The sequence below is a fragment of the Gorilla gorilla genome, chromosome 10 (assembly GCF_029281585.2).
Source record: "Gorilla gorilla gorilla isolate KB3781 chromosome 10, NHGRI_mGorGor1-v2.1_pri, whole genome shotgun sequence".
Lineage (NCBI taxonomy): Eukaryota > Metazoa > Chordata > Mammalia > Primates > Hominidae > Gorilla > Gorilla gorilla.
This window is the reverse complement of record NC_073234.2, coordinates 147481242-147494843: the sequence shown is the minus strand read 5'-3', so window position 1 is coordinate 147494843 and position 13602 is coordinate 147481242. Positions and strand designations below refer to the sequence as shown.

At 51.6% G+C, this 13602-nt stretch overlaps 1 protein-coding gene across 18 annotated transcripts in view; it reads right to left on the bottom strand.

Moving 5' to 3' along the window:
• EP400 (E1A binding protein p400) overlaps positions 1–13602 on the bottom strand; it is a 131753-nt gene that overhangs the window by 82172 nt on the left and 35979 nt on the right. For all 18 annotated transcript variants that reach the window (XM_055357666.2, XM_055357663.2, XM_019038568.4 and 15 more), the window contains 7 exons: positions 12776–13069; positions 11692–11877; positions 9496–9636; positions 8886–8964; positions 8132–8181; positions 7352–7409; positions 4624–4713 (listed from right to left, as the gene is read on the bottom strand). In XM_055357666.2, the coding sequence (XP_055213641.1) occupies positions 4624–4713; positions 7352–7409; positions 8132–8181; positions 8886–8964; positions 9496–9636; positions 11692–11877; positions 12776–13069 (898 nt within the window). The remainder of the gene's footprint in view (positions 1–4623; positions 4714–7351; positions 7410–8131; positions 8182–8885; positions 8965–9495; positions 9637–11691; positions 11878–12775; positions 13070–13602) is intronic.

The following is a 13602-nucleotide window of genomic DNA, read 5'->3' as shown; positions in this document are numbered from 1 at the left end:
GATTCTCCTGCCTCAGCCTGCCGAGTGCCTGCGATTGCAGGCGCGCGCCGCCCCGCCTGACTGGTTTTCGTATTTTTTTGGTGGAGACGGGGTTTCGCTGCGTTGGCCGGGCTGGTCTCCAGCTCCTAACCGCGAGTGATCTGCCAGCCTCGGCCTCCCGAGGTGCCGGGATTGCAGACAGAGTCTGGTTAACTCAGTGCTCAATGGTGCCCAGGCTGGAGTGCAGTGGCGTGATCTCGGCCCGCTACAACCACCTCCCAGCCGCCTGCCTTGGCCTCCCAAAGTGCCGAGATTGCAGCCTCTGCCCGGCTGCCGCCCCGTCTGGGAAGTGAGGAGCGTCTCCGCCTGGCCGCCCATCGTCCGGGATGTGAGGAGCCCCTCTGCCTGGCTGCCCAGTCTGGAAAGTGAGGAGCCCCTCTGCCTGGCTGCCCAGTCTGGAAAGTGAGGAGCCTCTCTGCCCGGCCGCCATCCCATCTAGGAGACAAGGAGCGCCTCTTCCCGGCCGCCATCACATCTCGGAAGTGAGGAGCGGCTCTGCCCGGCCGCCCATCGTCTGAGATGTGGGGAGCACCTCTGCCCTGCCGCCCCGTCCAGGATGTGAGGAGCGTCTCTGCCCGGCCGCCCCGTCTGAGAAGTGAGGAGACCCTCTGCCTGGCAACCGCCCCGTCTGAGAAGTGAGGAGCCCCTCCGCCCAGCAGCCACCCCGTCTGGGAAGTGAGGAGCATCTCCGCCCGGCAGCCACCTCGTCCGGGAGGGAGGTGGGGGGGTCAGCCCCCCGCCCGGCCAGCCGCCCCGTCCGGGAGGGAGGTGGGGGGGCCAGCCCCCCGCCCGGCCAGCCGCCCCATCCGGGAGGGAGGTGGGGGGGCCAGCCCCCCGCCCGGCAAGCCGCCCCGTCCGGAAGGGAGGTGGGGGGGGTCAGCCCCCCACCCGGCCAGCCGCCCCGCCCGGCCAGCCGCCCCGTCCGGGAGGGAGGTGGGGGGGTTAGCCCACCGCCCAGCCTGCCGCCCTGTCCAGGAGGGAGGTGGGGGTTCGGCCCCCCGCCTGGCCGGCCACCCGGTCCGAGAGGTGAGGGGCGCCTCTGCCCGGCCGCCCCTACTGGGAAGTGAGGAGCCCCTCTGATCGGCCAGCCGCTCCGTCCGGGAGGGAGGTGGGGGGGTCAGCCCCCCGCCTGGCCAGCCACCCCGTCCGGAAGGGAGGTGGAGGGGGTCAGCCCCCCACCCGGCCAGCCGCCCCGCCCGGCCAGCCGCCCCGCCCGGCCAGCCGCCCCGTCCGGGAGGGAGGTGGGGGGGTTAGCCCACCGCCCAGCCTGCCGCCCTGTCCAGGAGGGAGGTGGGGGTTCGGCCCCCCGCCTGGCCGGCCACCCGGTCCGAGAGGTGAGGGGCGCCTCTGCCCGGCCGCCCCTACTGGGAAGTGAGGAGCCCCTCTGATCGGCCAGCCGCTCCGTCCGGGAGGGAGGTGGGGGGGTCAGCCCCCCGCCCGGCCAGCCGCCCCGTCCGGGAGGGAGGTGGGGGGTTAGCCCCCCGCCTGGCCAGCCGCCCCGTCCGGGAGGTGAGGGGCGCTTCTGCCCGGCCGCCCCTACTGGGAAGTGAGGAGCCCCTCTGCCCGGCCAGCCGCTCCGTCCGGGAGGGAGGTGGGGGGGTCAGCCCCCCGCCCGGCCAGCCGCCCCGTCCGGGAGGGAGGTGGGGGGGTCAGCCCCCCGCCCGGCCAGCCGCCCCGTCCAGGAGGTGAGGGGCGCCTCTGCCCGGCCGCCCCTACTGGGAAGTGAGGAGCCCCTCTGCCCGGCCACCACCCCATCTTGGAGGTGTACCCAACAGCTCATTGAGAACGGGTCATGATGACAATGGCGGTTTTGTGGAATGGAAAGGGGGGAAAGGTGGGGAAAAGATTGAGAAATCGGATGGTTGCCATGTCTGTGTGGAAAGAGGTAGACATGGGAGACTTTTCATTTTGTTCTGTACTAAGAAAAAATTCTTCTGCCTTGGGATCCTGTTGATCTGTGACCCTACCCCCAACCCTGTGCTCTCTGAAACATGTGCTGTATCCACTCAGGGTTGAATGGATTAAGGGCGGTGCAAGATGTGCTTTGTTAAACAGATGCTTGAAGGCAGCATGCTCGTTAAGAGCCATCACCACTCCCTAATCTCAAGTACTCAGGGACACAAACACTGCGGAAGGCCGCAGGGTCCTCTGCCTAGGAAAACCAGAGAACTTTGTTCACTTGCTTATCTGCTGACCTTCCCTCCACTATTGTCCTGTAACCCTGCCAAATCCCCCTCTGCGAGAAACACCCAAGAATGATCAATTAAAAAAAAAAAAAAAAAAAAAAAAAAAAAAAAAAAAAAGATTGATAAATTCAACTACAGTAACTCCTCACTAAACATCATCAATAGGCTGGTTCTTAGAAATTGTAACTTTGAGCAAAATGACGTATAGCTGATCGGTGGACAACTTGGGTTGGAACTGTGAGGGTCCTCTTCCATGCAGATTTTATCCACAGCAGGACCAACCCCTTCCCCTCCCCCTCACCCACTCCCTCCTCATCCTACTCAACATGAAGATGATGAGGATGAAGACCTTTATAGTTATTCACGTCCACTTAATAAATAGTAAATGTATTTTCTCTTCCTTATTTTTTAACATTTTCTTTTCTCCGGCTTACTTTGTTGTAAGAATACAGTACATAATATTAAATACACATAACATACAAAATAGGCCAGGCACGATGGCTCACATCTGTAAACCCAGCACTTCGTGAAGCGAAGATGGGAGGCTCGCTTGAGCCCAGGAGTTTGAGACTAGCCTGAAATCCCGTATCTACAAAAAACACAAAAATCAGCTGGGCGTGGTAGCACGCACCTATAGTTCCAGCTACCTGGGAGCCTGAGGTGGAAGGATCGTCTGAGCCCAAGAAGTTAAGGCTGCAGTGAGCTGTGATCCGCCACTCACTCCAGCCTAGGTGTCAGAGTGAGACTCTGTCTCAAAAAAAAAAAAAAAGAAAAAAGAAAAAACCACATAAAATATGTGTTCATCGACTGTTTCATGTTATTGATAAGGCTTCCAGTCAACAGTAGGCTATTAGTAAGTTTTGAAGGAGTCAAAAGCTATATGCAAATTTTCAACAGTGCAGGTGGTGGGGGCAGGTTGGCACTCCTAATCCCCACATTGTTCAAGGGTCAACTGTATAACAAAACCAATTTTTTTTTCCTCGTGGCTATAATAAAACAACATTAATGTAACGTCATTTCACTTAAAGTTGCAGTTTCCAGGAACTTATTGACGACATGAAATGAGGACTTGCTGTATGCTGAAATTAAGAACGCCTTTCATCGAAAGGTACTGCAAAGAGTGAAAAGACACACCACCAACTGGGAAAATGTCACTGCAACACAGAACTGACCAAGAATTCATGTCCGGAATATATAAAGACCATCACCAACAAGTCAATAAGGAAAGAAAACTCAACACCAAAATAAGCCAAAATGAACAAAGGAAGAAACACGAAAAGATGCTTCACTTCATCAGTTATCACAAAAGTGCAAATTAAAACCACAAGGAGATACTACTTTTTACCCCCAGAGTGGCAGACAATATCAAGAGTTCTTGAGATGTGTTATAGCAATGAAAGAATGGCAATAAAACTAAATATATATATATATAATTTTTTTAAAAAAGAGTTCCTTCTTAGGCTGGGCGCGGTGGCTCAAGCCTGTAATCCCAGCACTTCGGGAGGCCGAGGCGGGTGGATCATGAGGTCAGGAGATGCAGAACATCCTGGCTAACATGGTGAAACCCCATCTCTACTAAAAAACACAAAAAATTAGCTCGGCGTGGTGGCGGGCGGCTGTAGTCCCAGCTACTCAGGAGGCTGAGGCAGGAGAATGGCGTGAACCCAGGAGGCGGAGCTTGCAGTGAGCCGAGATCACGCCACCGCACTCCAGCCTGGGTGACAGCGAGACTCCATCTCAAAAAAAAAAAAAAAAAAAAAAAGAGTTCCTTCCTGAGATGTGGAGCTTGGCACACCCACTCTAAACAACAGTTACTCTCCTGCCCCTGAGCACAGGCAAGCCACTCACGCACACATGCCTGGGGAATAGGAGAATGCTCACAGCAAACACAGGGAACCAGGTGAATGGCCACCAACAGCACAAAAAATAGTCGGTCACATGTTTACAAAAAGAATACTGCCTGGCAAAGACACTGATAGCAACACCTAACACTGTGGCTGAAACTCAGGACATCCAGGCTGAGTAGAGAGAGCAAGCCCGTCAAACTGTGGTGGATTCATTCGTATGAAGTTCTAACACACTCAGGATGAACGGTACATTCAGTCAAGCTGTGGTGGGATTCATTCATATGAAGTTCTCACACACTCAAGATGAACGGTACATTCAGGGAGACACATGCAGGTGGCAGGGAAGAAAGACAGTCAGGGCAGTGTCCGACACACAACCCAGGAGGGCCAGGACCTCCAGGTCAGGAGAGAGAGCAGCAGCAGGCACACAGGGACTGTTTTCCATAAAACAGGCACTGCTGCTGTTACTCAATATATTATTATTCACATCTCACATGTTTTAAATGTTTCTTTTTACTTACTGAATGTTTAATAAGGTAGCAACAGCCTACCTTCCTTGGCTAAATTAGAAAGTTCTGTTTGGTGGTCCACAACGCCTTCATTTGCTTCCTCCTCTTCAATTGTTTCCTCTTCGTCGTCCACTAAAATGGTTATCAGCAAGTGTCACTGAGAGGCAACACCACTTGAGTGTCCGTTACTCGTTACACACTATAAGGCTTCGAAATTATTTTGCATAGCTATTACAGAAATTGAAACTGAGCTTTTAAACTTCTCAGGTTAAATTTAATTAAATGGGCAGGAAACTGGAAGCGTATTTCCCCTTCCACTTCAGGCTGTGAATGACAGCCCTGGTTTTTCCACACATGGCAGACCTTCTTCAGGCCAACATACGGAATGCTGTCAACCCTCCTACCTTCCTGCAGAGCCCCACTGTGGAAAGCCCACAAGCATGCCATCTGGGATCACCGTGAAGTCATCATCGCCCATCTCACGAGGCCCAGCCACATCAGCCTAACACTCTCCTTGGCTCTCCTGTCCTCCACAATCACCAACCCAAGCCCACTCCGCTCTCTTCAGCCCTCCAGCCCTGAACCTCACGCCTCACTCGCCATAGAGATCTTGGCTCCTGGCAGAGAAAAGAGCAGCTACCAGCATCCCCACAGCCAAACTCCCTCTGTCCACGGACCCTCTCCCGACCTGGGGGCCTGCAGGGGGCCCGCACCATCTCTCCTCTCAGCTGGCTCTCAACTTTTCTTCTCTCACAATCTAACGTAACATCTCTCCCTTCCTACCATCAAAACTCTTCCTCATTTCTTCACTACAAGACCCCCACTGCCCACCAAGAAGGCCTAGGCACCTGACCCCAACCACACAAGTCGCTGGGCCTCCAGGTTCTGCCTTTCCTGACTGTACTCGACACCCTGGTGGCTCACGACAGGCCTGGCCATCCCCTCCTCTTGGAAACGCCTTCTGCCATTCCTTCTACCTTCTGATCACTTGGTTTCCAGGGTGGAGAGTTTTGGAAAAGAAAAGTAAAGACGACCTCGGGTGGTTAATTTGGCCTTCTCTGAGTTACCCTAAGACATCTTTAGGCATTAAACAGAAGTCAAATAAAAGTTTGTTTCAATACAGCTGAGCACCACATAATGCCGTTTCTACCAACAATGGACCGCATATGCAATGGGACCCTGTAAGACTGTAATACCGTATCTTTACGTTACCTTTTCTGTGTCAAGATATGTTTAGATGCACAAATACCACTATATTCCAATTACCCACAGGATTCAGGAGAGTCACGTGTGTGCAGGTTTGTAGCCGGAGGCACAGGCTGCACCATCTAGGTTTGGGTGAGTACTTTGTACATTCACATAACAACAAAATTGTCCAGCAACGCATCTCTCAGAATATATCCCCGTTGTTAAGAAACACATGACTGTACACAAATGTGCTCCTGAGAATGTGAGAAAATAAGGAAAGTGGAGAGGTCAATCTACATAAAGCCGACCGCAGCTACCAGAGTGCAGGCCAGAGAAAAGGTGTTCCTCATGAAGAAATGACCTAATCCTTTCCAGGTAACATGAAAGACACAAACCTACTGTACTCTGTTGTGCTTCTCTTGTTGTCTGAAAGGCCAGAGTTCAATCCATCCCCAGTGCAGGATGGTACTATCTAGAATTCAGCACCAGGCCAGATGTAGTGGCTCACACCTGTAATCCCAGCACTTTGGGAGGCTGAGGCGGGTGGATTACCTGAGGTCAGGAGTTTGAGACCAGCCTGGCCAACATGGTGAAACCCCATCTCTACTAAAAATACAAAAATTAGCTGCGTAGTAGTCCGCACCTGTAGTCTCAGCTACTCAGGAGGCTGAGGCAAGAGAATCGCTTGGGAGGGGCCTGAAAATGCCACCACAATGCTGTGCCAGTCCTGGGCCATGTGCCCTCAGGCTCCTCACTGATCTGCCACACTGCTGTTTTGTTTCTGTCATACGCAGCAGAACTGAATACTGCCAGTTTCATGCCAACAATCTGGCCAAACTCCCTGTTGACTTCCAAATAAAAATCAACACATAGCAAAGATCAATCTTCAAAAATTTGGAAAAGTTAACACACTTCACCAAATCAAGCCAATAAACCCACACTGATGCTGATCAAAGAGCCGAAGGAGAAACTGCAGGCCTTACCTGGCACCTGACAGGAACCGCCACACGAACACCCAAGAAAGTTTCTCCAACCTCTCTACTCCTGCTCCCCACTCTGTCTCTAAAAATCCAGTCTACTCCTGAGGACTTCTGTACTCAATCCACATGGGTTTGGAAATAGGTCATGGCCGTGGGCTGTCCCCAGCTCACACACTGAGTGCTCAGGTATCTGTTCTCATCTGAACGAGGTTTCTCCAACATCTAAAATTCACATGAGTTTCTCCTGAAATCCCAATGGCTGGCAACCATGGGTCTACCAGAGGACATACCAGGGCCACCTCTCAAGGACAGAAACAGGCTTGGCCCTGTGCCACAGGAGCATGGGGCCCCAACACTCTCCAAGATGCACCCAAGTTTCCAAACCTCAAAAAGCAGATACGACCATGTTGCTCCAGAAAACATCCCAAGTCCTCTAGAGATACAAAAAGTACTCTATACACTGAGAGACATCTGGATAAATACAAAGGCTGAGCTTTCCAACCAGCTGAAGATGACAAGACTAAACCCCAAGTCGCCGCAGCTCTGTGTCATCTCATCAGCAGCCCTGGAGATGACAAAGATAGTGCTGAGGGGGAACAGACCTTCGTCATCAGTCAAAGATATGCTAGCTTTTCTTTTTCTTCCAGACATTCCTGAATCCTGAAAGAAAAGAAAGAAAAACCACAAGCATGAGATCCAAACACTCAGAATGGGAAACCAAGACAGCAGTGTCCATGGGACAGGTTGGGGGAGCCCCGGGGCAAGCCTGCTAGGCTGCCCTCAGCCTCCATTTGGGGTCGGGGCAGGGCAGTGGGGGAGCGAGGACATGATCAATGCTCACTGTGTTCAGCTGTCACTGCCAAATTAACACCCCACGTGAGACTAAGGCTATAAAGCACCAGTTTATTTTCAAAGTAGACTGAGTCTATAATGAAAGGGAGTAATAGGCCGGGCGCGGTGGCTCACGCCTGTAATCCTAGCACTTTGGGAGGCCAAGGCGGACGGAATGCCTGAGCTCAGGAGTTTGAGACCTGCCTGGGCAACATGGTGAAACCCCATCTCTACTAAAATACAAAAAAAAAAAAAAAAAAATTAGCCAGGTGTGGCGGCGTGCGCCTGTAGTCCTAGCTACTCGGGAGGCTGAGGCAGGAGAATTGCTTGAGCCTGGGAGGCAGAGGTTGCAGTGAGCCGAGATCGTGCCACTTCACTCCAGCCTGGGCGACAGAGCAAGACTCTGTCTCAAAAACAAAAAAAAAAAAAAAGAAAAGAAAGGGAGTAATAGTCACAGCCTACAAATTCCTCTGGATAAGAATGAAAAGGCCCACTCTACTGGAGCTGCTTCTACTCCTTCTCACACAGCACAGTAACAACCCCAAACTTACCAGAGAACCTTCCTGTAATGCGTCAAATCCTTTAGGTCTCAATTCTTTCCCTAGAGAGACAAGGAGCACAGTTCGTTCCCAAGGCCCCCCATGCTTGGCGAGGGCGTCTCTGCTTTCCAGGCAGGGTCCTGCTGCCTCCACCCACGTGCAGGGAAAGGAAGGACGCATGAGTTCTGCCTCCTCAGCATCATCACGCAGGGCAGTGGTTTTTACTAACTTGTGGCTCTATGACTTTCAGCAGCAGCCACCTCTCAGCCTCGGGTTCCTCATCAATAATGGGGAAACACAATGCCCACCCTCCTGGGGGTGTCCTCAGAGGCAAAGGAAACAGTGAATGCTGCCACCACTGGTGCCGTGCACATCATAAGTGGAGTGGCACATAATGAGCGGAGGCAGCTGCCGAAGAAACATCAAAGGAAGAACGACAGGGAGGCGTCACCCAGCCAGGCACCCAAGGATCCTCCTGCATGGCAAACACCTCAAGAAGCTCCTCACTCACTGTCCAGGGACTGAACCCCAGTTCTGTGTCCCAGAGTTTATCAACTTGGGGGTGCTGACTCACACTAGCACATCTCAAAAGCACTGAGGCATAAAACTAGGATGGCCACACAAAGAGAAATGTAACAATCAGGCAGCTGGCTGATGAGCAGATGTCCTCTGTGGGAAGCCACAGCGCCAGGAGACTGCCTGCTGAGAAAAGAATCCGAACAAAATACCACCCAAGCGTGGTGAGCCTTTTTTTAAAGGGTCCTACCTCTCCTGGAAACTTTCTGTAAATTTAAGGCCTTCTTCCTTTTTTCTTCTAATTCTACTTGTAGTTTTATTTCCACAACCTAAATGCAAAGGATTAAATGAACAAGCACATTACTAAGGATGGGAATTACAGACGTTCTGCATACAAAACACTAAAGCACATAAGCAGAGTCTAAAAACAGTGTTTTCCAGCCTCGTCAGTTTGGTGCTTTTTCATTTATTTCATACTAACTACATCCTGCCCAGGTTCTATTCGGTGGTGAGGTAAGAATTAAAATTTCAAAAAAGGAAAGCAAGCGAGCGAGCAGCCGCTCTAGAAGTAACCGTGGTGGTGACTCACGCTAACCCTGAAACAACGCCCAGAGCCCCTCCACGGCATGAAGCACCTCAGAGGGCAGCCACAGCTGAGGTGCATCCCCTGTGCAAGACAGACGGAGGCACGAGCAGCTCATTCAAAGGCCAACAAGCAACAGCCGAGGAGAGTGCACACACTGCTGGCTCTGGTGCTCGAAAGCTTCCTAAGCAAGGTGCCCGAGCTCTGGTCTTGGGAAGTGGCCTCACCAGCTCCGATAGACTGATTCTTACGACCCCATGACAACTGCAGCACTCGCCTGTTCAATATTCGACCAAAAGCACTCTATCTCCCGGGCCGTGGAGGCGGCTATCCGCCTCAGTCTGCTCTGCTCTTCCTTCTTCCCCCTTTCTTCACGGAGCTGCTTCTCCTCATGATGGCGCACCACAGTTCTAACGAGCTGGTGAATAAAAGTGCAAGAATTGTATGTTGTACTCTATGTCATGCTGGAAAAAAAAGGATATGTAACTTTTTAAAAATCTTCTCAGACTAAAATTACATACAATTCACTGTCATATACATCCTCGTATGCTCTTAGGGTGGATTAGGAGAAACATGACTATAAGCAAAAACCACCATCAATATTTAGCTTGACTTTTCTAGAAAGTGTTTTTATACTTTTCACCAAATACACATTATTTTCCTCAAAACTAGAATACCATATTGTGCTATAATCTTCTTTTCCCATTTAATAGATGATTAACATCTCTCCATTCAATAAACATGGGTCAGCGTCTCATTTCATGAATGCTGCACCAGTTATAGACATTATTGGGCTGCGATAATTCACATTTTTCAAGCTTTTGCTTTAAATTGTCAAACTGCTTTCCAAAAGTTTAGACACTTCACATACCCACCAACAGAACCTCAAATGGGTGGAGAGAATTAAGATGAGAAAACCTTTGGAGCCCTGAGAGCACAATGGCTGTCATCCCCACACCCGTTCTAGGGATGGAAATGCACTCAACTACCGCCGGGACTCTGCGCACACGCCGTGTTCCCACTCGGCCTCCAACGGGGCTCACTGTCGTCAACACAGGCCCTGATCAGGGTGGGCTGCTCTGCAGCCTCTCCCTGTCTACCCCAGCGAGAGGCAGGAGGCACAGGGAAGGGCAAGCCTGGCTGCAGATGCATCACTCAGCTGTTGAGAGATGGCCCTGGCCTGTGCCCTGTAGGTGCTGCACTGCTCTTCAGCCAACCCCACCAGCTCCCACTCTAGCCCATCGGCCAGCCCCCACCCATCCAGCCCGGCATCCACATGTCCAGCCTGGCATCTACATGTCTGGCCTCCTGCCCTATCCAGCCTGGTGTCCACCATGTTCAGGACTATCTTCTTTGTGGAAAGGCTGGTTTAAGGAAGAATCTGGGTTTTTCTGGAATGCTTATGAATCTGACTTGAGACCCTTGACCCTCAGAACCCCACGGTTCTCACCCTGTGGTCTCAGCTTTTCTCTGCCTACCCTACATGAAGACAGCAAGGGGGAAAATTCTGGGTACGGAGTGGACAGGGCAGGGGACAGAACACAAGGCCACAGACTTAAGAGTACAGAAAATATGAACAAAGACCCTAGGGCCCAAGAAACAGAGGCAGCGACACAGTAATGAGGAGGATAAAGAAGGGCCACGGCTGTTCACACAGTGAAAACACAGCTGCTTCCCACTGAGGCCTGGGGTTTCTAGAAATCTACCACTTGTTCTCACTTTTCTAGTGTTAGCAGTAGGGCCTCCAGAGTCTTCCAAGGACTCTGCGCCTGCTTTGGCAACAGTTAGGAGAAAAATAAATTCTCAGCCAAAATTAAAGAGAAAGCTAGACTAGAAGCCCAGGAGGAAGGGCAGGAGGCCGTGTGGCCAGGCAGGAAAGCCTAGGACAGCCCCTTGCTGTCCCTTGACTGATACCAGGTGCCTTCTAACTCTTAGCCTCTCAGCTCCCTGAACAGCCCCAGCCACCAGCCTGAACCTGTGGCACTGCAGGTATCCTAACTCCAACTGCCAGGCAAAGCCAGGCAACAAAATGAAGCTAAATCCACATCATTGCTTAGTGGGTGAGCACAGGCTTGATCCCAACAACGCATGCTGCGCTCTGAAGACACCACCTGAGAGACTTAATTACACAGCACAGTTATTCTCCAAACAACAGGGAAGTATCCTTCCCAGACTTCACAGGTTAAGGCCTCTAGAGTGAGTCTGCCAGGCACAGTGGTTCACGCCTGCAATCCCAGCACTCCGGGAGGCCAAGGCGAGCAATCGCTTGAGCCCAGGATTCAAGACCAGTCTGGGTAATGTGGCAAAAAACACAAAATTAGCTGGACATTCCAGCCTGGACAACAGAGCAAGACCCTGTCTGAAAAAAAAAAAAAAAAAAGTGGGTCTGGAGTCCTGCCCACCACTTACACCACTGCAAACTCGAGCCCCCACCAACGCACACAGCACAGCAGCTCCACGCATTCCAACCCACCTTCTTCGCAGCAGCCACCTTCCACCTCCTCTCCTGGGCAAAGTCTGTGGCCATCCACTGCATCTCCTCCAGCAGATAGTCCCAGTGGGACTTGGGGCGTGGGGCCTCCTGCAGCTTTGGCAGACGCCTCTGGGACCACAGACCTGCTTTCCTCAGCTCCGCAATGCGCTGATGCACCTGGTTCTCCTGCAGATGATATATGGGGGATGGTGGGGTCAGCATGTGATGAGTGTGTTCCACCAACTCAGACCCCAGAAATTTGAAGCCCTACTATGCAAAAGGCTCAGTCAGGCACTAAGAAAGAGAGAAAGCACAAGGTCCCAGTTTAATATCAAAGGTAAGATTCGAACACAAAGGTCAAAGTGGTTCTAGGAGAGGTCTAGGAGCATGTGACCCTTCCAGGAGCCTTAGAAGAAGCTGGAGCAATAGTCCTGCCCCAGCTCTATAAAACAGACTAAAACTTTAAAACCTCATGTTTCTACCAAAGTGTTTACATGGGAAACCATAGGATGTCTGGAATTTGCTTCTAAATAATCTGGAAAGGAGTGGGATAAATGAAATGAGACTAGCTGCATATTGATCACTGTGATAAAATCAAATAATGGGGAACATGGGGTTTATGACACTCTATTTTGATACACATTTCTTTTAATTCCCCTAATGAAGTTGAACAAAATAAATGCTTAGTCATCCAACTCAAAGTAAGTGCTAAGGGCTGGGCAGTGACTCTCAAAACACAGGGCTGCAGACTGGTGGCTGCAGGGACCTCACAGCCTGCAGGGCCCCAGCGCTCAAGCTTGTCCCTCTCAGCCTAACTGCTACACGTGACCTCTCCCACCCTCGTCTACTGCCCATATGAAAGCAGCCCAAGACTGCAGGCTTTATCACAAAAACGCAGACTGCCTCCATGAGTCTGCTTCCAACAGAAAAGGCTAACCCTTGGTTTTCATCTTGTGTCTACTGATTCCCAAGCCATGTTGAATTGACCAGGCATTTAGTTTTACGCCATCACATTCTTGACAATTAAAACTGAATGTGCTTCACCAACTGGAGTACATTTTACAACTTTCTTAAGCATGCTTACCAGAGTTATTTGTTCTGTCAGCGTATCCTGAGAACTGTCTTGGGACGAGGTGGCATTCTGAGCAGGACTCTGTGGTTTGGGGAGGGCAGATGCTACCACCCCTGGGGTCCGGGAAGTGACTGGAGACAGTGCCTTATTGGTGGCTGAGGAGGGTCTATTTACTGGAGAGGATCGAGCAGGGGAGGGTCCTGGGCCGGAGCCACTCACAGATGCGAGGGACGAGGTAGAAGAGGTGGGCAGAGGCCGTGGGCAGGGCGGGGCAGGGTCCACAGGGAGCCTTGTCGATGCCACCGTCTGTAAGGGCAGGGCACAAGTGGCGCAAGGTGAAGAAAAGATGTCAGGGCAGCCGACGGTGCCAAATACGTGAGCGCCCACAGCACCAGAGACGCACACTGCCAGCACCTTCCGCTCCACGATGCAAGCGAACAAATCACATCGTATCCACAGCCCAACACTAACGTGTCCACAAATAATACATCCTCCCACTTCCACAAAACCAAATAGGAGTTTTCATTATGAACTATCTTTAGGCCATGCCCAGTGGCTCATGCCTGTAATCCCAACACTTTGGGAGGCTGAAGTGGGAGGACTGCTTGAGCCCAGGAGTTTAAGATGAGCCTGGGCTTTGACAAAGTAAGACCCCATCTCTACAAAAAAATTTAAAAATTAGCCAGGTGTGGTGGTGTGCACCTTTGGTCGCAGCTACATGGGAGGCTGAGGTGGGAGGACTGCTTGAGCCTGGGAGGTTGAGACTGCAGTGAGTCATGTTTGTGCCACTGTACTCCAGCCTGGGCAACAAAGCAAGACCCTATCTCAAGAAAATATAA